At 41.1% G+C, this 26,759-nt stretch overlaps 5 protein-coding genes across 5 annotated transcripts; 1 reads left to right on the forward strand and 4 right to left on the reverse strand.

The window, feature by feature from the left end:
- Positions 1–116: 116 nt before the first annotated feature.
- Positions 117–2,093, reverse strand: trappc4 (trafficking protein particle complex subunit 4). Its single transcript, XM_066709321.1, has 5 exons — positions 1,875–2,093; positions 1,590–1,764; positions 962–1,065; positions 739–865; positions 117–607 (listed from the first exon to the last, which is right to left on the reverse strand). The coding sequence occupies exons 1-5, from the start codon at positions 2,047–2,049 to the stop codon at positions 529–531; spliced, it is 660 nt and encodes a 219-aa protein (XP_066565418.1). The 5' UTR covers positions 2,050–2,093; the 3' UTR covers positions 117–528.
- Positions 2,094–2,146: 53 nt separating this feature from the next.
- Positions 2,147–4,546, forward strand: rps25 (ribosomal protein S25). The gene is made up of 5 exons (XM_066709349.1): positions 2,147–2,253; positions 2,923–3,018; positions 3,578–3,761; positions 4,000–4,098; positions 4,477–4,546. The coding sequence occupies exons 1-4, from the start codon at positions 2,251–2,253 to the stop codon at positions 4,092–4,094; spliced, it is 378 nt and encodes a 125-aa protein (XP_066565446.1). The 5' UTR covers positions 2,147–2,250; the 3' UTR covers positions 4,095–4,098; positions 4,477–4,546.
- A 443-nt stretch (positions 4,547–4,989) lies between these two features.
- cenatac (centrosomal AT-AC splicing factor) lies at positions 4,990–9,138 on the reverse strand. The gene is made up of 11 exons (XM_066709280.1): positions 8,692–9,138; positions 8,124–8,290; positions 7,877–7,975; positions 7,678–7,744; positions 7,477–7,539; positions 6,972–7,021; positions 6,579–6,690; positions 6,312–6,342; positions 6,105–6,203; positions 5,609–5,741; positions 4,990–5,309 (listed from the first exon to the last, which is right to left on the reverse strand). Exons 1-11 carry the CDS (start codon positions 8,806–8,808, stop codon positions 5,210–5,212), a joined length of 1,038 nt encoding a protein of 345 aa, XP_066565377.1. The 5' UTR covers positions 8,809–9,138; the 3' UTR covers positions 4,990–5,209.
- Positions 9,139–10,162: 1,024 nt separating this feature from the next.
- Positions 10,163–13,774, reverse strand: foxr1 (forkhead box R1). The gene is made up of 6 exons (XM_066712265.1): positions 13,571–13,774; positions 13,298–13,408; positions 12,025–12,236; positions 11,537–11,805; positions 10,475–10,707; positions 10,163–10,344 (listed from the first exon to the last, which is right to left on the reverse strand). The coding sequence occupies exons 1-6, from the start codon at positions 13,689–13,691 to the stop codon at positions 10,316–10,318; spliced, it is 975 nt and encodes a 324-aa protein (XP_066568362.1). The 5' UTR covers positions 13,692–13,774; the 3' UTR covers positions 10,163–10,315.
- Positions 13,775–22,822: 9,048 nt separating this feature from the next.
- On the reverse strand, positions 22,823–25,288 carry upk2 (uroplakin 2). The gene is made up of 5 exons (XM_066709362.1): positions 25,151–25,288; positions 24,656–24,799; positions 24,353–24,494; positions 23,884–23,942; positions 22,823–23,499 (listed from the first exon to the last, which is right to left on the reverse strand). The coding sequence occupies exons 1-5, from the start codon at positions 25,203–25,205 to the stop codon at positions 23,360–23,362; spliced, it is 540 nt and encodes a 179-aa protein (XP_066565459.1). The 5' UTR covers positions 25,206–25,288; the 3' UTR covers positions 22,823–23,359.
- Between the last annotated feature and the right edge of the window lie 1,471 nt (positions 25,289–26,759).

Consider the following 26,759-nt stretch of genomic DNA (forward strand, 5'->3'; position numbering starts at 1 on the left):
TTATTGTAGGAGCAGTTTTTGCGGTGTTAACAGAACCCACTACACAAAGCTAATGACAGTCAATGGAAAGGCTGTATGTAGCAGCTGTAGAACATCACATGATTAGACAAGGCAAATTACTTCTAGGTACTTTATTTATACATTATTTACAGATTCGTATTCAAGGGAACTTGCACATTCATATTTACAATGCAGTGTGAAGACCACAAAAGAGTTTAGGTTGATGGAGGCAGATATCAGGTATGGTTTTAGTTCACACACACACAAAAATTTAGTTTTACAAAGCCCAAGATCACTTTGGACGATTAAGTTTAATTTAATAGGACTCTTTAGGATATCATATTTTCTTGTATTTTAAAAGGATAAGACTTTAAATTATCTCCAGTGAGGCAGGCTGCAGCTTTTCACCCCATATCCACAAATCAGCCCAAGTGGTTTTCTTCATACAGAGTTGAGAATTGCTTCACACAAAACCCCAGAAACGGGATCCCGCTGGCTCACTGCACCTGCTCTCAGCCCCACACTTGATCACGACCCTGGGCCAAACGTCCCCGCTTTCTCTGCAACCTCAAGGGAAGCCTTCAGATTCTGGTCAAAGAGCTCACACCTGTAACGTTATAAAACATGAACAAATGTCATTCTGTTGGTTAATAACGAGAGTGGAGGAGGGTTCAATGTTTCCCATTGTGCAAAACTGATAATAAAACATGAATAGGCAGAGAGAAAAAGTGGAGTTACCGGATGGGCATCTCCAGAGAGTAAAAGGGGTTTTTGAGAGCGAAGTCAGAATAGATCTCGTAGATCTTTCGCAGCAGAGCATCAATCCCAGCCTGTCGAGGGTCTGCCAGCACTATGAACTTTATACCTGCAACAGGCACAGCCCCATTAAGGACACAATCTCCAATAACCACCTGTGTCAGCGTAAGTGACGTTTAAGTGACTGCACAACACTAAGCCCTACCTGTGAGCGTCTGGAAGCAGTGCAGTTTAAACGTGTCAGTCTCCAGCATTTCAATCCCAGAGCTTCCCACCTCGGGCGACAACTGGGAGCCGATGGCAAACAGCCTGGTGAGGGAGAGGGGGAACAGCAGCAAAACCGTGCACCATTTCACAAATGTTATAACTGAACGGTGCAAAATGCATGGAGTGCATTAAAACTTTTGCAATAAGCGATTTGGTTTGGAAGAGGATACTAAACTGGGAAATGCATAAGGATTACGTCTCTCCTTCACCTTCCTTTAAATTTATGTTGTGTTATGTTTAAAATACTATATTATAAATGTGTCTTTCAATGATTATTCTTGTAAATGTACAATCTGTTCCTGTATTATTCTTTGTTCTTGAGCTATGTAACCTTTAGGTGTTTGCTGTAAATGCTTTGGCAATACTTGTCTAGCCAATAATGCTGTTTTGAACTGAATTATATAGTGTGCTACACAAACGCCTGCCCTCTAGCGAGAGTATTGCATTTCCAAGTCCAACCCTAACACAAGATGTTCTCTCTAAGTCTAACACATACGGCACACTACACTGACAGGTGAGAGATGCGATGCTATAACACCACAGGGACAGACTGTGGCTGCACTTACGAGTGAAACATGGAGGCCAGCATCAGTTTCTCATTGGAGCTCAGTCGTGCCCGGCCGAACCGGATAGAGACGGGGTAGTTGGCCGGATCCTTCAGGTACTCGATGATCTCCTTCCCGTCTCCCGTGTACCTCCCGTTGACATCCACGCCGTTAATGGAGAGCACGGCATGGCCCACTGCACAGACAGATAACCACACAGACCACCGCAGGCCTCAGTTTAAACAGACCCCTATCCTGGTACAGTCTCCCCGCCGCCGCTGCTCCGCTCCCTCCTGCACCACTCACCTCGGATCCCGTCCCGCTGGCCAAAGGAAACGATCACCCTTTCATCGTGGGTCTTCAGGACCAGATCCAAGGGGTAGCTGAAAGTCTTTTCGGCCTCTGCACGGGGCACGTAGTTGTCATATTGGTAGATTAATCCACCGGCTTTATTTACGACGTAAACACTGAAAATCGCCATGTTTACACGGACGCTCCTCCCCAGCTCACTGCATTACGTCTCTGCCGGAAAGGGCGTTGCTCTACAGTAAAGCACTACATTTCCCAGAAACCCCTCGGGTCCGCCTGTTGAACTTCCGCGTTTCACGGATGTGCGGGGCTTCTAAGGGGTTCGCGCAAGGGCTTTCTTCCTTTCTGTCCGACATCTTGACGCTGCAGCATCATGGTGAGCAGACTGTCCGAGGTTTTTAGGGAAAAAATAAACATAGTCGCTTGTGGAGACTTTTTATTTCTCCACCGGGGTGTGGGCAGGTGTCTTGACCTTGCAGATTCGTGGAAAGGGGCTCGGAAAGGGCTGCATTTTCTTATATTTTTACGTCCTTAGCGTCCAGGCACATTGCTCCCATGGTGCAGCCCTTCACAGTATTGCAACGTGCTGCGAGGCCTACACTGTCGACTTGTATACAGCATCAGTTTTACTTGATATTAATATTTGTGCATCAACTTTACGTTATAATAGGATATAGCTTTTGTTGTCCCACAGAATTGTTAATAATAAAACCCACATATTTTGACAAGCACGTAGTGTTTGGCAGGGGGGACCATTATTACTTAATCCTAAAACCTGAATTATATATACATTCCCGACTTGTGGTTAATGTTCTATGTTCAAATGCTTACAATACACTGCCAGTACTATTACCGGTAATATTAACAGATCCGATCCACGTTCAAAACTGGAGAACGACCATTTTAAATGCATTTAAACCACGATCTTTTTTATTTAATTGTTAATCATTTAGTCTATTCCCATATTTATTTTTCCATGGTTTTGTGTACATTGATTCTTTCCATGAACAACTACTGTAACTGTTTTTAATTCTCCTACACGCAGCCTCCGAAGGACGATAAGAAAAAGAAAGATTCGGGAAAGTCCTCAAAGAAGGACAAGGACCCCGTTAATAAGTCTGGAGGCAAGGCCAAGAAGAAGGTATGTTTGTATTTTAATTATTTTATGGAATCTGCTGGACTTTAATGGCCTTTGTATCAATGTATAGGTATATTAAAACAGGCGTTGAACTTGCACAGCCTACTGTATCAATCAGTGCATTGCATATAACATGTTGCATTACTCCAGTTAGTGTGGCATCTTAATGTGCATTATTTGTGTACAGGTGTGGAAGGGAGCTGTATGCTTAAAACTGTTAAATCTATTAGTTTGGCTGACAAATGTTTCAATTCATATTTGTTCCTTCCCTGTTACTCCTACTAGTGACCAATTCCACACTTATTACTGTAGTGTTATTACTGTAAAATGCATTTTTAAAATAGATTTGTTACTTAAACACTCGTGTGGAAGTTAAGTGCTTCTCATGGATACCTCTGTTGAGTTTTACATGATGAATTATGTATATAAAAGGAAATCTACTTTGTTTAAATCCCCTGGAAATCCACAGCCTCATTTGACAGATTTACACTTGCTGCTCTGTCACTTACATGGTTGGCAGTAGCGCTGTGTTAACCTGGTGTTTCTTTGCTGTCTTGAGTAGAAGTGGTCCAAAGGGAAGGTGAGGGACAAGCTCAACAACCTGGTCCTCTTCGACAAGGCCACCTATGACAAGCTGTACAAGGAGGTGCCCAACTACAAACTCATCACACCTGCTGTGGTCTCCGAGAGGCTGAAGATCAGAGGCTCTCTGGCCAGGGCTGCTCTCCAGGAACTGCTCAACAAAGGTCAGTCACTGTCCTGCAGTCCTTGAATACCAGGTATCTGCTTTTGTAGGGCAGAGATGATCAGGCCAGCCCTATGGGAGCTGCCATAACTTAGTGGGTTGGAAAGGTGTTAATTTCAAAGGGATGTTGTAGGACCAGGGAAGATGAGATGCTATCTACTCACTGTCCAGTCCACAGATGTACATAATAAGGCCTGCTTTTGTCTTCGGCAGCTAATTGTCCTTTTCTGTCTCTCAAGGGATGATCAAGCTCGTTTCGAAACACAGAGCGCAGGTCATCTACACGAGAAACACCAAGGGTGGTGATGCTCCTGGAGATGAGAAGGAGGCATAAACAGGTGAGCAGCTTTTCCCCCGTCACCCTCATCTGGTTGCTTCGGCTTTGCCTTAGTCCAGTGTGGTGGACTCCGGCTCAGAGAAAATGACTGGTTTATGAAAGTGGTTTTGTATTTAGTGGATAGGTACTGTGCATACTACACTAGACTAGGTTATATTTGGTGAAATATATATTTGTTCTACTTTTATACATCAGATTATGCTCCTAACCAGGTCAGGTCTCATTGATCTAAAATCTGTGAACAGTGAAACAGTGGTCTTGAGTTGTGTTCGTTGTTCAGTTCCAGAACTGGAGCTGTCCTGGTCTCATGGCTGGACAGGCTTTGTATTTGCAGATGTGAATGCATATTTTCATTAAACCAATTTGTTTTTCTTTACAGATTATGCATCAAGGAGGCCTGTGAAGATTTTGTTGGGATTGTAAAATATACAATAAAAAAATGAAAAGAACACTTGTGATTTGTGGATTTACTTTTGAGTCCGATTCAGGACATTGGAATGGATGGGTTGTATTGAGTGCAGATTTCTTGCATGAATCGGTGGAGGGATACCTGGTCTATGGGGTTGTCCTAAATCAGCATTAAATCATCTCATTAAACAGATCTGTGACTAAGATTATCATGCTCAATGGAAAATGTGTTCCTCTGGACTAGAAAGTATGTATTTATTTTTTTAAATGGGTAAATGCATTGTGGAGGTAGTACTATTTTAACTGTTCCAAGCTGTTTTCAAATACCTAGGAAAGTTAATCTAACTTTCAAACCCATTATTCTGCCTCTAATGTCACTATTCCCACTAATGACCATTATGTTCATATTAGAGGTTTTCACTGAGTGCAGCATAATTGAAATGCAGGTTAGAATTTATGAAACAGGACAGTCTTTAAGTTCTAATTAAAGTGTTAAGTTTTAAAATGGAATACAATACACTTCCACATAAGAGATGCAGTTACTGCAGGGAAACATTCCTAAATGGTTACGGGATTCTTGTTAATCCTGGATTCGAGTTTGACCAACGTAAACATGCGTTTTATTATCAAAGCAGTTCATTATTTACATCATTTCTATACATTGCACTTGGCTTGAGGGTTAATCGGACCGCTGCCAGGAGTGGTTATTCTGGGTCTTGGAGACGTGGTTTCTTACTCCCTTTGCCCCCGCCGCCCCTTTTTCTCTTCTGGTTCATCTGCCCTTCCTCCACCCGGAACTGGTGCCTGTTGATGAGAAGTAAAACAAAGAGGATAAGTATTCACTACGATGGAGCCGTTTTCAGTATGTGAAGCTTCTGCGATTGCGGTTAAATATTGAAATTACGGGGGTCTTCTATAAGCCATACAAATATCACGGGTGGTGTAAATTTTCTCGATGTCTGGTAAGAATACATAATTGCAACAAATCTATTTCTCATTTAAAGGCCAAATTAAAATTTAGTGGAGGCATTCCAAAGGAGATGATAGGGATCTGTATATGGCATGAAAGGCCACAAAGTAAGGCCATTTTGAAAGCGTCTCACCTCGACTGCCACCTCCGGCCACTGTTCCACACCCTGCCAAACGAGGGTAGCCAGCTGGCGTCGGTCTGAGAGCTGTGGTCGAAATTTGCCCCCACGCGATTAGCGGGCAGCTTCCGCAACTTCTCCTGCTCCTCTGAGGTGGAGAGAACAGAACAGGTGAGATGGAGAGTGAGTAATCGCTTCACATATTCTATAGGGTCTAGCAGCTCCTATTCCACCTGATTGAGCTTGATCTAGGAAGTAGAATGGGAACAATAAATGTAGTGAATATGGATTTACACAACCCACGTGAGCTCGACTGACTATTACATCTGCAATGCCTTTACTCTGTGTTTTAGTAAACTGAGCGTGCAAAGATTACTTCCATACACATCAGCTTCTCATCATGTAATGTCAACATTCAGAAGCTGTTCTATCTGATTAAACTGGCACTAAGTCTCTCCAAGTTGTCAACCAGGCTCTGCCCCTGTGAGACGACTGTAACAGGACCACTGACTGTGTTTGAGGAACTCGGTGTGAGACGGGCCGATCTCTTGTGCCATGCCAGCAGCCGGCCCCTCCTGCGGGTCGGCCTGCAACCAGGGCGGTGTAGCTCCTGGTGAGGGGGAGAGAAAGATGGATTGAATCACAAATCAAGGTAACAGAAGTGTACTGGAGTATGCAGGAACACATACTGGTGTTTTTTAATGATCATGTGCAGTACCTGTATGGATGTTCCCACCCTTGGCAGTATCCTGCAAAATAAAGGAGAAAAAACATCTTAATGTGGAGATGTAAATAAACATCTAGTATTGCATTATAGTCACATTCATTATCAGGATTACTTTCTCACATTGTAAAAATGTATTTTACCATAATGTGTGATGTTCAGAAGATAATTTAATCTTAACAAAAAACGTAATGATGCTAATAGGACTAACACTAAGCAATACACTGCTGACAACCCGACAGACGTGCGTAACCACTGTACCTGGTAGCCAATGAAAGTTAAGCTCTCTTCTAAGCCTGGCCATTCGGGGTCCTCCATTAGGTCTGGTCCATCCGACGGTCCCCGTGTCCTGCAGAAGGAGCTGGTTCCAGAGCTGAAACAGGGTCAGAGCATCCACAGGTGTGTGTGAGAAACAGGAGTCGTGTGTGTGTTTGTGTGTTGTCTGTGGGTTTACATGATGCTATGAACGTTATACCTTCAAACACATGCCCAATCTCTCCCAAGAAAACTGAACACATATTTCAGGGCAGGGTCAAAGTCCATGACAATTTATAATATGAATTAGTGTTTTTTTAAATGGTTGTTGTAGTGGAATACACACAGATATGCTACCAGGTTCAACAAGTACCAGGTACTTTACGTTTCTGATATTACCTGACGTGGGGCTCCTCCAGTCCACTGGGCAGCTCCTGCTCTGTCTCAGGCTGGGTTTGATTCAGGAAAAGTCAACAGTGGCTGCTTTTTAATTTCCGATTTTTAAATTATGACCTAAACACTCTAACATTTAAAAAACCTTGACAAATCATATTTCATTATGCTTATTGTAAATGCTTTCTGCACTACAAATGGTAGTGAATTCATGTGATACGCCAAGATGCCAGGCTACAAATAATAAGACGACCAAGAAAAAAAAAGTATATTATTTCATAAGAACAATTTCCATTCCATTCCATTCTTTCCATTGTTTAAGGGACTCCTTCACCTTTGAGAAAACCTTTTTGCAAAAACGAATGTAATTCTAAAACAAATAAAATAAACAGAAATTGGACACCAAATAACAAGTGCAACCAATCAGCTTCTGCCTGCCAAAGATGATAAAAGTAGTGTTATTTAATTTAAGGTTGTGGATACAGTTCAGGTGCATCCTGGGAAAACCAACCTCTACAAGGGCCTGCAGGATTTCATGTCTCTCCTGCTCCAGGGTTCGTATACGGGCAGCTTGCTGTTAGGAGAGACAGGGACTTTGTTAGGTAGGGCACCATATTAAAAGTTAGTCTCAAACTCTTGTGAGTGGTATTGTATATTTATTAATTAATAGGATTTATTTTGGGGGGCTGACATGTTTATCCTAAAAACATACCTGTTTTATGAATTCATCTTCTTTTTCTTCAAAGTTTTCCAGTGCTTTGGCCACTTCTGTTTTAAACCTTTGGGTAAGACGTGAAAAGAATGGAAGAGCATTTTTAAACTACTTGAAAATGAAGAGGCATTTAAACAGTAAAAGATACTGCTTTTGGCAGCCAATTTCACATGATTCCATAACAAACGGGTGACTTTACCTGTCAGTCTCCTCCTCTGTGACTAGAAACTTCTCCTTCAGTTTAGAGTCTGCTTTATTCTCCCACCAGAACTTGTTCGTGTTCTTTCTGTGCTCAGGGCTGCGAATGAAATGGCGTGAATGAGAAAACCGTGTGCTTTTCTGCAGCTACCTTATCAAGAGTGTATGCTTCACTGTGCGTTCCATGCTGTGATTAAAGTGTGGACAATTGGAGAGGATGCTCAGAGTGTCTGGGAGTGCTCTCTCACCTGGCCATGTGCTCCAACAACCCTCCATGCAGCACTGTCAGGTTGCCATTTGTAATGTGTTTCTGCACCTCCGCCCCACAGCAGTAGCACCAGAAGTTGCTCTCATGCTTAGTGCAGTCAAACTTCTCCACCTGTGGGCTCCTGAGGGTCCTGCGGGCCTCCTTCACCTGCACAGGAGAGACAGTCAGGCGTCTCCAGCTTCCAGAGCTCTGCCTGATGCTCTTTCCAACCTGTGACTTCAGTCTGTTTTACTGTGCAGACCTGTCCTGGGGTCGATTCGTTTGTATTTAAAAGCTTTAATGATATCTTGTCTGCTTACATACCACTAGCACCTTCTATCAACCAGTCTATCAGAGACATGCTTCAGCTGATTTGTAACCAGTAATACTTTAAAGGTGCACAAAAAGTAGATGTTGCTATGCAAATACTGTCAATTGTTCAATGTTAACCACGATTTGCCACTTGAACCACAGATATGCAGTTTTCTTTCAAATTAATTTAGTATGCACGGTGGTCGACTATTTACCTGCTTTTGCAATGATAAAACTGCCACAGTGCCTGTACGTACCTTGTCCATGAATTTGCCCAGGACGGCTTTCAGTTTGTTTTGATGCGTCTTCTCATAGACATGCGCTTTCCCTGCGAAGGAGGTCTGCCTGCACACCGCGCAATAAAACGGGCCCATAGCTCGCTATTCAAATACCACCGTGACGAGCGACACTTAACACACACGAGTTTACACCTTAATGCTAAAGCAAGTCCTCCAAGGCGTCACTGGCTTCTGTACATCTACAGTCCGGAGTTTGCGCAGATCAGCACGTCTCCACTCACTGCTTAAAAGTGTACACTACATTTTCATGTTTCCTTCCCTCCTCCGAATCAATAAGAGCCTTTAACAGCGGAAGAACGCATCTCCAGAAGCGCACAGTATTAGAAAAAGCCAGGAAAAATTGAAAGCATTGAATTTAAACCAAGCAGCCTCCGTGTATTAACCTTTGACCTCCGCGACTGGTGACGCACTTCCGCGGTGCAGCATGGCCAGTGCTGCCCTCCTCGGGACTGGATGAGAACAGCGGCAGCTAATTCAGCCTTCAACGGGTTTGCCTGCTTTTTAAATTTGACAAGTATATTCTTGGCCCTTTCTGGGATTAAAAAGTGGAGTAACGTTTAGACAATAGCAGATGTATTCTCGTTGGGAATATAGTTAAATACTTACGAAAAAGGCCCACTTACATGCATTTCATAAGTGACCTGTACATGCTTTAATGTTACACCCTCATGCTAATGTTATATTTGCATTGTTTCCCCACTTTGCCTAAACTGGTATTTAATATGCAAAAAAAGTTTTGTTACATGAATAGTTACTAATTTTCTCCCAAACACGTTGTCAGCCTCTTTAAAAATAAAATGCAATTGATTTGTTAAATGTATGTATTATTTTAAAGGATATTGAACAATGTTTTGCGTGTTTGGCTACATTTGAACCCCTGTGCTTTATAAGGATTCATATGTATTTGTCGGTTTCAGACACAGACACTGTTTCATATATCTGAAGCAATAAAAAAAAACAAATCTGAACTTTTTTTTTTTTTTACACCCCTCTTTTCTTTAATGCAATTAATTTCTTATCATTTTTAAAGTTTACAAACTATATTCAGGTAATTCACCCCAACCAAACTGAAAACACTGGCTTCACTTATTTTACGTTCTCATGGTTATTTTTGGATTTCTTATTTACATAATAAAATGAAAGGTAAAAGAACAAAAAGGCTCCATTTTGGAGAGAAAAGAAAATGTGAAAATGCATTAATAAAAGGGACAAATTATAAATCATAAGTGAAGTCTATTAAATCAAATACAAAAATATAAACTTAAAAATGCACAAGTCTCATACCTTATGGAGAAGAGAGGGAACAATATTTACAAAGCAGCTGACATGACAATAAAATGTAGGTACACATCAGTTTTGCCGTTAAAGCACTCGGTATTCATAAAGCATCTGCAGTCTGAGGTTATAGTACTGAAGACGGAGAGAAGAGTACTGCAGACCCCAGCACGTTTATTAAGCAGAACACACTGTGGTCACAATATTCTCAAACCCATTAAATTCCAAGGCATTCTGCGTCGGAGAACTTCTTTCTTTTGAGTCGAGGTTAGAATCTTCCAAATCTTCCGTCCTGAGACGAGGGGTGTCAGAGCTCAAACAAAGTGCTAATCATATCTGCAAGGACAAGAAGTTTAGTTATTGCAAGTAACATCTTCTCTGGCAGGATTAGCATCTAGCAAATTGTGCCGAAAACAAACCAACATTTAAGCCCCCAGTATCTCACTCCACCCACCCACCTCCTTACCCGGCTCAGCCATGCTCCTCCTCAGCACCCTGAGTGAGTCGCCAGTCAGCGTGTGGATCTCGTTGCGTAGCCGCCGCCGTCCGTCCAGAGTCAGGTGCCACAGACAGGATTTACGCTTGCCCTGACTAGACACAAGCTGCGGCGTTTTCTCAAAGCTGTTACTGAAACACAGGTTGTGCCGGATTGTGTTCTTCCAGCCGTCAGGAGCCGTCTGGAAGAATGGGAAGTGCTCTCTGTGTGGAGGGGGAAAGCACTTATTCACAATTCATTAAAATACAGCATTAGACATTTTTGCCTCTTAAGATCAGTTTGCACAGAGCCTTAATGGAATGGAAGCGCCGATGTTGCCTACTCTTGATGACACAGTACATATCAATAAGACAATAGATGCATAGATAAACAGTACCTGCTCTTATGACTCCATACCACAAATGTGAGTTTAATTAGATCTGATATATATAAAAAAAAAAGATGCTTGAAATGTGTTTGCAGAGAAAAGATTGATTATGGAGAAAAGAGCGGAGGTGTATTACAAAATTTAAATTCTGCACCACTTGAAAATGTGGCCTGACTGGTTTTAGTTTTAGATGTGATGTCAATTACAAGTACCATGTTACATTTTATCTGTATTTAATACAACATTTTAAGACCATAAAACAAATGTATATAGCTTGTAGAGCAGTGGTCTCAATCAAAATTCCTGGAGGGCCGTGTGTATGCTGGTTTCGTTCCAACGGATTTCCCAATTACATTTGTCCAATTAATTTTTCAATTTGCGAGGTATTTTACAGTTGGTCTAAAAGTCCATTTGATTAAAGTGTTGCTTATAAAATATCATGGGGCCTGGATAGGCGTTTAAATGTATCTAGCTAATTAAACAATTAGCCCAATTATGTAACTGAGGACTCGGTTGGAATGAAAACCAGCAAACGCATAGCCCTCCAGGAATTGAATTGGAGACCACTGTTGTAGAAAGAGCAACAAAAACATACATAAACACGTCCAATACCATACTAACAAAGTTCGAGGCTCAATGGGGCAGGGAGCCCAGCCGTCCCTCACCGCATGAAGTTGTAGATCTGCTGCACGTTGAGGCTGCCGCAGCGGCTGCTGTTGAGCGCCATGGCAATGAGGATGCAGTAGTTGACCGGTGGGCGGGGCCAGCCTCCCTTCTTCAGGTTGCCACTCTCTTGCAGGACCCTGGCGAGGCGTCTGCTCTGGGCCGGCCCGGGCTTACGGCCCCTCTCCTTCGGGGCCTTGGGCTTGCGGGTGGTCTTGGGCTTACGAGGAACAGGGACGTCCACAGAGGAGGTGTCATCATCATCTGTGAACTAATCACGGCATTTTAAGGTCTTACTCCTGGAGAGCCACAGTGCTCTCACACAGGGTTGGTAGCTACCTCTGAATCCTTAACAATTAAATGCCTGAAAAAGGAAAAATCTTACTGCTATACATAAAAAGTTCTCCACAAATATATGCTAGACAACACAAATGTATTTTAACTTTTAACAGGCATTGTCTTTAAAAAAGCATGAGCTGGTTGTACTCACCATGAATTCGCTGGATGAAGACCCCGAGAGCAGAGACTCATCCAGGCTTGGCTCCTCTAGAGGGGGCAGGGGGCTGAGGGCAGGGCTGGGAGTCAGGGGGGACCACGTTGTTACTGCTGGGGGGGACACCTGGGTCATCTGACATGGGTATTTGATGGGACAGACAAGACATGGGTTGACCACCAGCCACAGACTGGGCTGTATCTGGGGCTCTGCAGGAAGAGGAGACAGGGGAATCGTGTCAGATAAAGGGCTCACTGGCCCTTTTGTTCAGTCTTGGCTGACAGTCTTATTAAAATGATTCAACAACATTAACACTTCTCTGCAGTCCTCAAGATGTTTCCGGGGTAGGTATACTTTGAATTGAAGGCAATCTAAACTATTTATTTTTTTACGACCTTGATTGTTCTCCCCTTCTCTTTAAAACACATCCCATTCAGAAAGTGATTTGATCGATTCAGTTAACCAAGAAACTGAAGTTGGAATCAAACAAACCGACTACCCTGAAGCCCTTGCGAATGGGAGTCACTTTCCTGGAGTACAGAACTTGATCTTGTATTTTGTCTTGAACATCTCTATACGCAAGATTTAAGGGTCAGCAACAGCAATGACATTCAGTTGTGTTCCCTGCTTGAGGTTTTCACGATTGTGAATCAAACTAGTTGCTACATTAATTGCAATAACCCACATTATTTGTACACACAGTCATATTCTGTACCATTTCATTAAAATAAAGGAATTGGACACCAACCCAAATAAAACCAATTCAAACAAACCTTTGAGTTGCTCGATTGCAAGATTTAAGAACTTTGGAAAAACGTTAGCGCACGTTCAACAAATTACCTTTTTGCATTAGATCTACATAGTGGTGTGTAATCAGCTTCCATGCAATGATACTAATAAGTACAAATGTATGCATGTATGTACTTAGATCATCTTAAAATTTCATATGGGATGTGGGTGCAAGGGGCCTTGTGAGGGGCCAATGCTCTGATCTGATCCCACAAGTCACAAGTTCTCCCATGTCAATATTTTCACCTAAACTCTTAAAAAGTTAATTAAATCAAACAATCACTTCATTCAGCAGTTTAACCCTATATGCAGATATGTAGAATATACAAAAATGCACCAGTTATTGGACTTTAAAGCTTTATTTAACCGTATGCGTGCGTAAATGTACGCAGTTACAATAGAGTACAAGTTCTACAGGAGTTTCCTACATAAATAGAAATGCTTTGCCATGCGGGGAGCTTGAACTGATTTTTGAACTCACCGTCCATCTCAGAGGGAGACTGGGAGGGAGAGTCGTCTTTCCCCGAAGAGGAGCGTCTGGAAAACCTGGCGTAATGCCACTGCACCAGATACTGGTCATTCCGCTTCTCGTCTGCGCCAAAAGCATCATTGACAACGCAATACATCATACCGTAACACAGTGAAAGCCTAGGGATACCCAGGCAAGCTTGTGTGTCTTTTAAACCTTCTCACGGTTTCCTTGTCCGATTAAATTAGTTGACCAGTATCCACCAGTGTTGGAGGCCAGTCTTACCTTGATAAAACTGGTCTGTAGTTGTGGCCAGCTTAATCTCTTCATTCATATCCCAGTCATTAAGACAAGTCGTCTGATGGAGGTCAAGGAAACTATCTCTGTTCTGCAACTGTAGAAACATGTTTGGTTGTGTTTTACGTCCCCTCCAACAGCGCCTCTACCACAGACCTTAAAGTTAGATTCAGTGGCCTATACACCCCAATCTCTGATTAGTGTCCCTCCCCTTCAAGATGTCCGTCATCTAATTGATATATCGTGTTCAATTGTATGCAAAGCTCCCCAATTAGGATGCACATGGAGGTCCACCAGCGAGGCGCAAGCGCTTTGTCTGTCCAAAGAACAGTGACCGGAGGCTGCTATCACTTTTGATCGATGTGCGGTGGTGCGTTTTAAGAGATGAGTTTGCAAATACGAATAGGAATTACACATTCAAGATTTCGAGACTTGGAACTTGGAAGGATAATTCAATCATAAAGTTTCATAAATGCTACACAAATTCATCACTGACCATTTTTACAAAATTAATCAAATGCAATAGTCAGTGCTTGAACGCAGTTTGTCAAAAACGCATGAACGTATGTGCATTTTACCGGAATAATAATGATGATGATGATGATAATGTAAAAAATGTTGAGCTCATCGAGACTGATGGTTTTTTTTTTTTTTTAATTGGATTTTGCACATATATCCTAGATAAATGCGGCATGGCTTTTGATACAAATGTAATTTAGAAAATGAGACTGTTTACTAATGTGTCCTGATGTTATGACACTTCACATTTTATTATTTGCACCTGTAATACCAATCACTACTAACTTGTCTAAAATAATGAACATCCATCCTTTACATGGATATTCTTATGCAATACAACTGTCATTAACACAGTGGTGTGTTATTAGTGAAATGGAAGAATTTATATATGAGGGGTTAAACTGCTCTGCAAATCACAGCTTTTGTTTACAGGTGACCGATGATCTCATTGTGGAAAATATGCATATCTTCAGGAGAGCTAAATATCAACTACATCTTGAACCTTGGTTGGGCTGACAACTTCTATGAAGAAGGATCTAAACAGCTGGAAAATGCATTTGACCTGGTTTGATCACAGAAAGTGGACGTTATCTTTTTAAAGCACATGCTCATGTGGATCTGGCTAAACAAATTGGACTTGTATTGAAGAGTTCTTCAGCCACTATCAGTATACTTGGTGGGACTGATTCTCTATAGGAGTCTGTCTACTTACAATTCTGCAATGCTGTTACATGAAGAGACTCATTAATTGTATTGAGACAGAGTGACATGACTGAAACATATCAACTGATTAAAATGATTTAAAACTAATTTCATTCCTAAGGGTTTAATTATGATACTAACTGTATGCTGTATCAAAGGGGGTATTTGTAAGGAATATCAATAATTAAATATAACATATAATTTGTATTTCAAATTGTTTGTGAGAAATTATCTGAATAATTATCTTAATCTTAATCTTAATCTTAATCTTACAGAGCAAAGTAGTCTGTTGAGGTATTTAAATTGTAATGGATTTATGAGGACTAGAGTAAAGGTTGTAAACATCCAAAAAATGAAAACACAAAACAGCTATATATATAAGGATAGTTTAGTGATGACTTGTGGAAAATTGAAGATAAGGTCCTTAGATTGCAAAGGAAAAATATATAAAATGTGAGTTTTCTAACAGTTATTTGAATATCTCGGTGGGGAGCTCCCAATCTTTGTTGCTGAAACTGACTCCTGTACACCAAGGCCAGAGATTTGTTTGCAAACAAGTCTGTGTGTGTTTCTATGTGTAAAAGTATTGTATTAAGGCATCTCTTAGAGATCTATAGAGAACTTGCAAGTATTGTAAATTGATTATGTGTTTCCAATGAATTGGAAATTGTATTTTTGAGGATGTTTCTCTTTCTAAAAATATCCTAAAAATACAGCTGGAGAGTAAGGAAATGAGGAGTGTCAGCAGGACGCTCTTTAGAGTGATTTAGGATGTGATCAGCACAGTCCCCACTATGTCAATTCAATGGCACAGCCTCCCTGTACTTGACCCTGAAGGCAGCAATACTGTCCTAAAACAATGGAAATCACATACTTTTAACAAATTAACAGTGAGTATAGAGTATTCTGGTCACACTTTAAAATAAGTTGGTTTGATTTTTTATTAATTAATATGTGAATACCACATGATTAACACATGGATATGTCATGCACTTCATCTGAGTGTAGATTTCCATTCAGGAATGAAAAATAAAAAGTGTCAGTTGCTTCTCATATTATTTATTCAGCATACATAAATCATACAGAGGGGACCAATATTCTTGTTGAAAAGTCAGTATTTATATATATTAATTAATACATAATAATTGGAAATGCAAGTAAGCATGTTTCTTGCAGCTCTTTTGTGATGGCATTGAGATTTCCCACCTTGTTAATTAATTTGATGCTGTATAAAATGAGTTTCTTTTTGTCAAAGGATCATGTGGCTGGCAGGGGGTTGGTCCCTCCATACATATGAGGTCCATATGCCACACCAAGGAAGTGTACATACTTGAAAGGTATGATCTCTGAATGGCATATTGCATCCTTCCTAACTTTCTTTCTTGAAGAAACCACTTATCTAATGTGACTGGATTGGTCTAAACACATGGACACTGACTGACTGTATTGCATTACTTGAAAACATGTATAATCTGTGCATTCTTCTGGGAATAATGTGTTAGAGGAGACTTTGAACATGTTATAAGCGTAGTGTGTGATTATGAATGGTGGTGTGGCAACATCGGGGTGGGAATAATGGAAAGGGTGTTTGTGTGGGTGGGGTGGGATGGGGGACGTTGGGTACCCCTGTTTTGCTTTTTTGCTTTTTCAACAAGAATATTGGTCCCCTCTGTATGATTTATGCATGCTGAATAAATAATATGAGAAGCAACTGACACTTTTTATTTTTCATTCCTGAATGGAAATCTACACTCAGATGAAGTGCATGATTTTAAGGGGGTTGTGAAAAATATGAATTAATGTGTGAAGACATGATATATACATATGATCAACTTCATTTATTAAAAATGAATTGCACATGAATAAGAGCCTTTAAATCATTATGAATTCACATACTTGAATTACAAATGAATTTAATCTGAGTTCACAAGAATTACATCATATATTCATGTGTTTTTCCTGTGTTGTACTATCAGAGGAATTAATGCCCTTTATTGTAAAGTGTTACCTTTATGTCTTTATATTTATATCCAATCCACTCAATGTAAAAACCAGGTTGCCTTTTAACACATCTCTGCGTGAATGAAATGCTTCGTCCCTCTACCATTACCTTGCTGTCATTCCTTTAAACAAGATGCTCTTTATATTGCTGCCTCTGCTCTGGACTGGACTTCTCACTTTCCGCAAAACACAACAACCAGACGAGAAGGCTACACCAAGATTAGTCTTCACTGTGAGCCTAGTTTCCTTTCATGTTGTGCTCTCTCTCCTCAAGCTGTCGGCCTCCGAGGGTCTGGATCCAGTGACCCAGGGGAAGGCCGGAAATCGAGGATCGTCTCTCTCGGCTCCAGTCCGGACACAACAACAGAAACCAGAGACGGTCCGCATCATCACCAAGAACCTCATGCAAGAGCTAAAGCAAGTGTCTCAATGTCTGTCTCTGAAGGTTTACTGTCTTGGTTGTATTAGTTGGACTCAAGTCAGTGTACAATGCTGTTGCTCTATCAGTTACACAGTATAGACACATGCATGGCCTTCGATGAATGATATATTGATTAGTCTCCCATGGAATTGGACTTCTTCCTGGGTTACACACTTAAAAACATTCAAATCAGATAAGACATGACCCCGTCTACTACCCCTGACACACATTCATTTTTAACTCTGTCTCTTTAGAATCCCACGCAAGGATCCTTCTGGAATGTCCATAATTTTTCATCCTGGGGAGTTTCAGAGGATTGCATCGGCAGCTCGCGCCCCCACCAAAGAGGAGATGAAGGCAAAGATGGAGGCTCTGCACAAGGAGAAAGAGGCAGCAATTGTGAGTGAAGCACCTGCTCCTAACTGGGGTCTTTCAGCAGTGGTAAACAGTCTCTTTGCTGAACGTCTCTTTGGCGCGTCTGCTCTTCAGTGGATGGTACAAATGTAATGCCACCTTGTGCCATGCTGATGTTGCCAGTCACCCAGTTCTGCTTTTGCACAACACCCCAAAAAATAAATTCATACGAAAAAGTGGTCATATTTTTGTGTTTTCTTTGTTTGTTTGTTTTTACACATGTGCTTCCTCCTCTGTGGTCCTGACAGGATGCTGCAGAGGACAGGAAGGCCCAGATTCGACAGGCGGACCTTTCTCGTCAGAAAAACAAGTGCCTGAGTGACCTGGAGGTTGAGGCCAGGGACAGTATCTACTGGAGAAAGCCAACACCATGAGGATGGAACAAGAAGCCAGACTGGACGAGATCAAGGAGAAGAAGCTGAGGGAGCTGAGGTGAGAGCGGTGATTATGGCAGATCTCTTACTTTTATTTCTTTTTTTTTCCCCATATTTCTGTGGACAGGTTTAAGGTATTTTTTTCTGAACTTTACGTAAAATGTATATCATTTGTGAAGATATCTAATGATTCAGTTGAGTGTCTGTTTTTTTTGTGGATATTGACGATAAATTCTAAGAATGGGTTTGACATGTTTTTTTTGTTTTTTTACAGTATCTTATCAACTTCAAAATATTTGTGTAGTTTACCCATTCATCCCAGGATGCCTACACAGACCAGCCGACATAGTGACCAGCTCAGCTAATTACTTAGTTTGTTTAATAATATATATATTGCACCTGTCTTCATAACCTTAACCAGTATACACTATATAGTGAGACGCACACAGTATACACTCACCTAAAGGATTATTAGGAACACCATACTAATACTGTGTTTGACCCCCTTTCGCCTTCAGAACTGCCTTAATTCTATGTGGCATTGATTCAACAAGGTGCTGAAAGCATTCTTTAGAAATGTTGGCCCATATTGATAGGAGAGCATCTTGCAGTTGATGGAGATTCGTGGGATGCAAATCCAGGGCACGAAGCTCCCGTTCCACCACATCCCAAAGATGCTCTATTGGGTTGAGATCTGGTGACTGTGGGGGCCAGTTTAGTACAGTGAACTCATTGTCATGTTCAAGAAACCAATTTGAAATGATTGGACCTTTGTGACATGGTGCATTATCCTGCTGGAAGTAGCCATCAGAGGATGGGTACATGGTGGTCATAAAGGGATGGACATGGTCAGAAACAATGCTCAGGTAGGCCGTGGCATTTAAACGATGCCCAATTGGCACTAAGGGGCCTAAAGTGTGCCAAGAAAACATCCCCCACACCATTACACCACCACCACCAGCCTGCACAGTGGTAACAAGGCATGATGGATCCATGTTCTCATTCTGTTTACGCCAAATTCTGACTCTATCATCTGAATGTCTCAACAGAAATCGAGACTCATCAGACCAGGCAACATTTTTCCAGTCTTCAACTGTCCAATTTTGGTGAGCTTGTGCAAATTGTAGCCTCTTTTTCCTATTTGTAGTGGAGATGAATGGTACCCGGTGGGGTCTTCTGCTGTTGTAGCCCATCCGCCTCAAGGTTGTACGTGTTGTGGCTTCACAAATGCTTTGCTGCATACCTCGGTTGTAACGAGTGGTTATTTCAGTCAAAGTTGCTCTTCTATCAGCTTGAATCAGTCGGACCATTCTCCTCTGACCTCTAGCATCAACAAGGCATTTTCGCCCACAGGGCTGCCGCATACTGGATGTTTTTCCCATTTCACACCATTCTTTGTAAACCCTAGAAATGGTTGTGCGTGAAAATCCCAGTAACTGAGCAGATTGTGAAATACTCAGACCGGCCCGTCTGGCACCAACAACCATGCCACGCACAAAATGGCTTAAATCACCTTTCTTTCCCATTCAGACATTCAGTTTGGAGTTCAGGAGATTGTCTTGACCAGGACCACACCCCTAAATGCATTGAAGCAACTGCCATGTGATTGGTTGGTTAGATAATTGCATTAATGAGAAATTGAACAGGTGTTCCTAATAATCCTTTAGGTGAGTGTATAGTGAGACACACAAACTATATAGTGAGACGCACTGGCTATATACTGAGATGCAATCACTATGTACTGACGCACTCAGCATATAATGAGACATACACAGTATGTAGTGAGACGCACACAGTAAATAGTGAGACGCACTGGCTATATACTGAGATGCAATCACTATGTACTGACGCACTCACACTATATAGTGATGCGCTCACACAATATAGTGAAACGCACTCACTATATACTGAAGCACTCACACTATATACTGAGACGCACTCAGTATATAGTGAGATGCACTGACTATATACTGAGACGCACTCACGGTGTACTGATGCACTCACACTATATAGTAATACGCTCACACAATATAGTGAGACGCACTCAGTATATAGTGAGACGCACTGACTATATACTGAGACGCACTCACGGTGTACTGATGCACTCACACTATATAGTAATACGCTCACACAATATAGTGAGACGCACTCAGTATATAGTGAGACATACACAGTATATAGTGAGACGCACACAGTATATAGTGAGATGCACAAACTATATAGTGAGACGCACTGACTACATACTGAGACGCACTCACTGTGTACTGACGCACTCACACTATATAGTGATATGCTCTCACAATATAGTGAGACGCACTCACTATATACTGAGACGCTCACACAATATAGTGAGAGACACTCAGTATATAGTTAGACGCACACAGTATATAGTGAGACGCACACAGTATATAGTGAGGTGCACTCACTATATACTGAGACGCACTCACTGTGTACTGACGCACTCACACTATATAGTGATACACTCACACAATATAGTGAGACGCACTCAGTACATAGTGAGAGGCATAGTATATAGTGAGACGCACTCAGTATATAGTGAGACACACTCAGTATATAGTGAGACGCACACAGTATATAGTGAGACACACTCAGTATATAGTTATACGCTCTCAATATAGTGAGACGCACTCACTATATACTGAAGCACTCACACTATATACTGAGACGCACTCACTATATACTGAGACTCTCACACAATATAGTGAGACGCACACAGTATATAGTGAGACACACTCAGTATATAGTTATACGCTCTCAATATAGTGAGACGCACTCACTATATACTGAAGCACTCACACTATATACTGAGACGCACTCACTATATACTGAGACTCTCACACAATATAGTGAGACGCACTCAGTATATAGTGAGACGCACTCAGTATATAGAGAGATGCACAAACTATGTAGTGAGACGCATTGACTATATACTGAGACGCACTCAGTAAATACTGAAGCACCCACACTATTTACAGAGACGACCACAGTATGTACTGAGATGCTCACACTATATACTGAGACGCACTCACTATATACTGAGACAGGCTCATTATGTACTGAGATGCACACAGTATATAGTGAGGAGGTCACCCACTTTATCACCTATGAGTGTCACCTCTTGCCTATCTGACTTATCTAAGCATCTCTCTGACCTGCCCGAGACTGTACAGATTGAGGTCCCTGTGCGTCTTCCCAGATAATCTTACTCACCACTTGGACTCAGACTCTAGGTGCCGTGAGACTGTTATACAGACTGACACTGCCCTGCCAACTGGTACATTACCTAGATATTCAAGAATTGGATGTCTCTTACTGATTATTGCAATGCTCTGCCCTTATGTATCTGGGGCTGTATCAGTCAGTACACTGTTATGTTATTGGGTTAAGTGCATTCTCATGTATAGTTCAATGTTTTAAAATCAAATGAAATAAATGCATTGGACTAAAGATGTTTGTCTGTATTTGCGGTTGTTTATTGCATATTTCTCTTTTTTTTTGCATAAGGAACTCTTGTTTTATTCTTTCCTCTTCTGCACTGCATTTTCTGTATTTTTTTGTGTCCTTATTTTCTTGTCTTTTCAAAGATAATTATATTGTTACTCTGTTGGGTTTTGGAGGAATTACTGTTAGAGGGTCCGGAAGTGAGAAAGAGGAAGGAAAAGTGAGCGAGAGAGAGAAATATGGAGATAAAGCCGCATGTTATTACCTCTACACGTGTATTATTGTCCATAATCAGTCACAGTGTCTTCACAACTGCTCGGACCCCTACACTATGATAACATGGGCTGCCCTGAAAATAAATTAAATAGAAAGGTGTTGCTAAAGTGTGTGGAGTGAAGAAAAGGAATCTATAAAGTTATTTTAGCCGTCTCAATTATGAGATTCCGATTCGTGCTCAGGTTCAGAATATGAGAACATATGAGAATATGAATACAAATATCTCCATTCGTTTCTGCTGGTCCATGCCACAAAAATGATTGTTTGTGCCGGTATGGTTCCTGAGATATTACAGATTATATTTTATGAGCTGTGAGGTCACTCAGCATCCCATCAACATATTTGTAAGAGGAATATAGCCTATTATGATAATTTATTTGAGCAACTTATTTTTGTGCTGTAATAAAATCATCAAAATAAAGTAATGTTGCCTTCTGTGCTCATTATGATTTATTTTGTATTATTTATTGCATCACACACACATAAAACATAAACATTTGTAATTCAGTAAAGTTAGCAATACAAATGGATAAAATAAAAGATAACATTTCAAACCTTTGGGGAATGTCTGTGGGAAAGTATAATTAATTTCAATTAAAGGAGGTGGGATTGACATTTGTCATTTTGTGTATAAGAACATAAGAAAATGTACAAACTGAATTAATTGAATGAGTAAAGCATTAATGGACTTGGCAAAAGGGGAGGAAATTTAATAAATTCTGTCTAACTCTCTGGATTCGCTCTTACCAGATCCACCCAAATTCTTTATATACAAACCTGAAGTGCCCAACATACGATCTTCTGTTCTTTGTATGAGCGATCTCTATATATACTGTAGAGCAGCTCAAAATTAGTTCTTTGGCATTAAATACATTAAATAAAAATAGATCTAAAGCCCTAGATGGACAATTTTTATATCTCATATACTGAGGAGTTGCAGCATTAATGATTAAAAAGGGTGACATGTGTAACAGAGTTTTATGTAAGCTTCCCTTATTTTTCTCATAAACAATTATATATCATGTGCTACTAACATAAAACCATTAGGAATTGTTCATGAAGACAAAGTAGTAAAATGTGAAAAGATTGTTTTTAATATACATTTTTCAAAATGAAACAAATAATTATTTATGTATTTAGTTAGCATAACAAGTGCAGTAAACCCAATGAAGATGTCATTTGTATTTTGTCCACGTGATACAGAATAGTAACAGAATATTAACAAAGGACAAGCAGTGCAACCCACTATTCAACACTTTGACATTCAATATTCTACAGCAAGATTTAAAGAGTGCAAATAATAAATACATTTTTTTAAAACCTAAGATAATCATGGACCAAAAATGTATTCTCAAATAATAGATTTCTTTCTTGAAATTTTCCACAGAACTACGCAGAATAAGCATTCTGCAAAAAGACAGTCAAACACATTGAAACAGCAAAACATAAAATGTAAAAAGAATGTTTAAGCTGCAAGAAGTTTGAGTCAGTTTGGCTCAACACTTTCATTATGTAGGTAGGACATTAGTTTATATATATTTACTGAAGGGTTATGGAAATGGACTGTCCACTGGTCTGCTTCTCCCCGGAGCTGCTGGGGCTGGTTCCTCACTTCCGATGTGCAATGAAGAGGGCTGCAATCATGCCAGCGATCAGGACGAACATGGCGACGGACAGCAGCACAGTGATCACCAACATGGCTGCACTGCGACCCGGCAGCCCATCGTCGATGGTATTGTAGTCCTTGCCTGTGAGAAGCGGAAAACACCAGTAAAACACCCAGCTGTTCTAGAGCATATTGATTCCAAATCCCAAATCTTGCTTTCACTTTTGATGCTACCAACTTCCAGTTCAGGCTGATTTCCTATACCAAGATTATACCAATGCATGACAGCCATTGTTGTTGCTCTTGGGTACAAACCTTGACTGAAAACTGAGATTTCTAGACCTAGCCATTGGAAAGCCCCTTTGAAGAACAAGGTTTTTTATGTAATCAGGTCCTCATCAAGGATACAATCTCAGCTGTGATATTTTTTTAGATGCAAACAATGTAAAGCAATTTTATACAAGTGAACCATGAAACCAAATTCAAGCTTTGCGATGTAAATATTTATACCATGGTAAATAGTTACCTGCTCTAGTAGTGACCTCAACAACATTGCTCCTCTCACTCCCAACATTATACTGGAACCTGATAAAAAAATCAATATGAGCAACACACATTACTTTTATTGTAGCTTTATAACAAAGCACAAAGTCACATTTAAGTCACTGCAGAGACACTTTGGCCATATCACCTGGCATTAGCATTTAAGGGCATCCCTTAGTAAGTTTGCAGAGTTACACACATTTGTAGAAATGTTTTCCTCTCAATATGAAACAGAAGGACAGGTAGGAGAGGGGCTACTAAAGATAGGGGGTTGATGATGCTGGAGATTATTTCAGGAGATTGGAGATTTCATCACTAGATTAAAAAAGAATCTCAAGTTATCCCAAATAATTATATCATATTTCAGATAATCCCTAGAATTATTATTATTATTATTATTATTATTATTATTATTATTATTATTATTATTATTATTATTATTAATTACAAACCTGTAGTCAATCCCAGGAACGAGGTTCTTCACCTGGTATCCAATGGTTCTGCTGACAACGAACTGCCCATTGTTCTCATTGACTGAGATGAGATCCCTCTTGTACCGACACAAAGGGACAGTGAATAAGTTGGTGAGAAGGGCTGGGGGGGAGAAATCGACATGATCCGTGTGGGTGATTAGGTGTAGCATCCCTGGGTGATGATCCCAGGTGATTTTCACTTAGCCTTGTTACCCAGACCACTAGTGCTGTAATTATTTGAAACACTAATCTAGAATGGCATGCAACAGATCAGCCACTCACTCTTGTTGCCCGCTGGGACATTGAAATACTCGATGTTTACGTCCTGCCCAGCGAGGGTGCAGGGTGGCAGACTGAGCACCACCGAGTTGGCAAACACTCCCGTCAGCAGGCCGCCAGACCCGTCCAGAACACTAGCCTGGAAATCTACCAGATAGAAAGGTCTGTTAAAGTAGGTTGAATAGGTCAATCTGGGGTCTCATGTCTACCAAAAGACCCACTCTCAGTTGTTTAGATGATGAGTCTTCATTTTTTCATTTCATATACAAACAAATGGTGTCCTGTAATACTCAATTTACCAACTGAAGATCACTTATTATATAATAATGTTGATTACCAAATACATTTAACTTAGTATACAATATACAAAGAAAACATAACTTTATAAACCCTTACAAGAGTAACTACATATGAATTTGCATAGGCTACGCTTAGGCATCCGGTTGTACTGAGCAGTTCAACCTTAATTATGTATACATGCATTTATATTCCCCATACCTGCATTTGCTGCGACCAAAAGCAGCCCAAAGATCACAAGGCGTAAGGTCCGCATTTCATTCAGATCTTGTACGCTACTGTGTCAAAATGATACTCCCTGTGAGCGACTCTACCGTTAATAAAAAGTGGGCAAGTGAATCCAGAATAACCTGAAATTGCTCCTCTGTAGGCCAATCAGCAACTGGGAACTGAAAGAGCCCAGAGAGAACTGGTTCTACCAGAAAAAGTGCTTTCTTGTGTCTGCCCGGGCGGTGTCTGGATCCCTCTCCTGAAAAATAGGTCTATTTAACAGCTTCTAACCTCTTAGTAACGTGTAGTTGCTGTTTGTGTAGGTCCTTGAAGTTGATCTTTTAACCCTGATTTTTTTCTTGATCGCTTGTATCTTCATTCACATTGTGTGATTTTTATATTCTATGGCATGTTTTATTTTACCATGTGTTGCATCATATATTTATTTGGGGGTTTTAAGGGGGGGATAAAGTGAAGGTTTTGAAGGGTGGGAATCTAGTGGTATATTTTAACTGACAACCAGTATAGTTTGAATAATTTTTATAACTATATTTTAGAAAGAAACAATGTTGAATGTACTCTTTGTCTCCTGATCGCTCCTAGAGCCCCGTATGTGTAACACCGGACCCCCTGGCAGCAGTAATGTTACCCAAGTCATCCAGACAAAGGTCTAGGTTTATATACAAGTTAATCTAGGCATCCCCAAAAACAACCTGCCATGAACATCCAGATGTTACCAGATGTGCATTCAACTGTTCTCCTTCACTCGACGGAGACTGTTACCCTCAGATGACCCCGGTGCACTGTACAACCCAGGCGTTGCTCATGATGTGTGAATGTGTTCACAGTAACGGGTGTGTGCATTAATCCCGACACGCAGCAGCTGCGTCATCCAACAGCCAGCTGCGCCCGACCTGCCCCCACACCCGCCTGCGCGTCGCCGTCGTCCGGCAGGTGGCAGCACCAGAGAAACAGCGCAAGAAGACAAACCCGTTCTCAATTCTACACTTGTGACAATTGACCTATGGTTGCCACCCGTCCCGTATAGGAAAATAACATTCACAGTCCCTTACTGAATCAATCCAGGACGCGATTTGTCCCGTAGTGTCGTGCACCCCTGCTCTACAGCACGCACTGCGTTTTCACAGGACACCACGTCCGAGCGGCAGAGGGCGCAGTGGAGTCGCTCAGCTCCTGCAGACAGCAGCGCTCCAGGCAGCGCAGCAACACGAGTCCATAGACAGGCCGGCTGGGTGGACAGAGACCATTCAATCACCGCTCACAGCACTAGAATAAGACACGTTAGCAATGACTCCGCTCCTCCCACCCCTCACTCTGGAATAGCTTGATCTTTATTTCAGTGCCGACATTTACTGTCACAAATAAATGTATTGTTCAGCCATCCACCATAGTGGTCTCTGTGGTCTGCCAGGCCATTTGCTATTTCCGACTTCATCAATGGGTTCTTGCTTCTTCCAAATAGTTTATTTTGACAGACCAAACATTTTGCCCATGTCTATGATCTGATGTTGTAATCCTTAATATCACTGACGCAGCTGTGCTTTACTCTTATTGACTCTTTATTTCCTTTACATTCATG

This window comes from Amia ocellicauda, chromosome 1 (genome assembly GCF_036373705.1).
Source record: "Amia ocellicauda isolate fAmiCal2 chromosome 1, fAmiCal2.hap1, whole genome shotgun sequence".
NCBI lineage: Eukaryota > Metazoa > Chordata > Actinopteri > Amiiformes > Amiidae > Amia > Amia ocellicauda.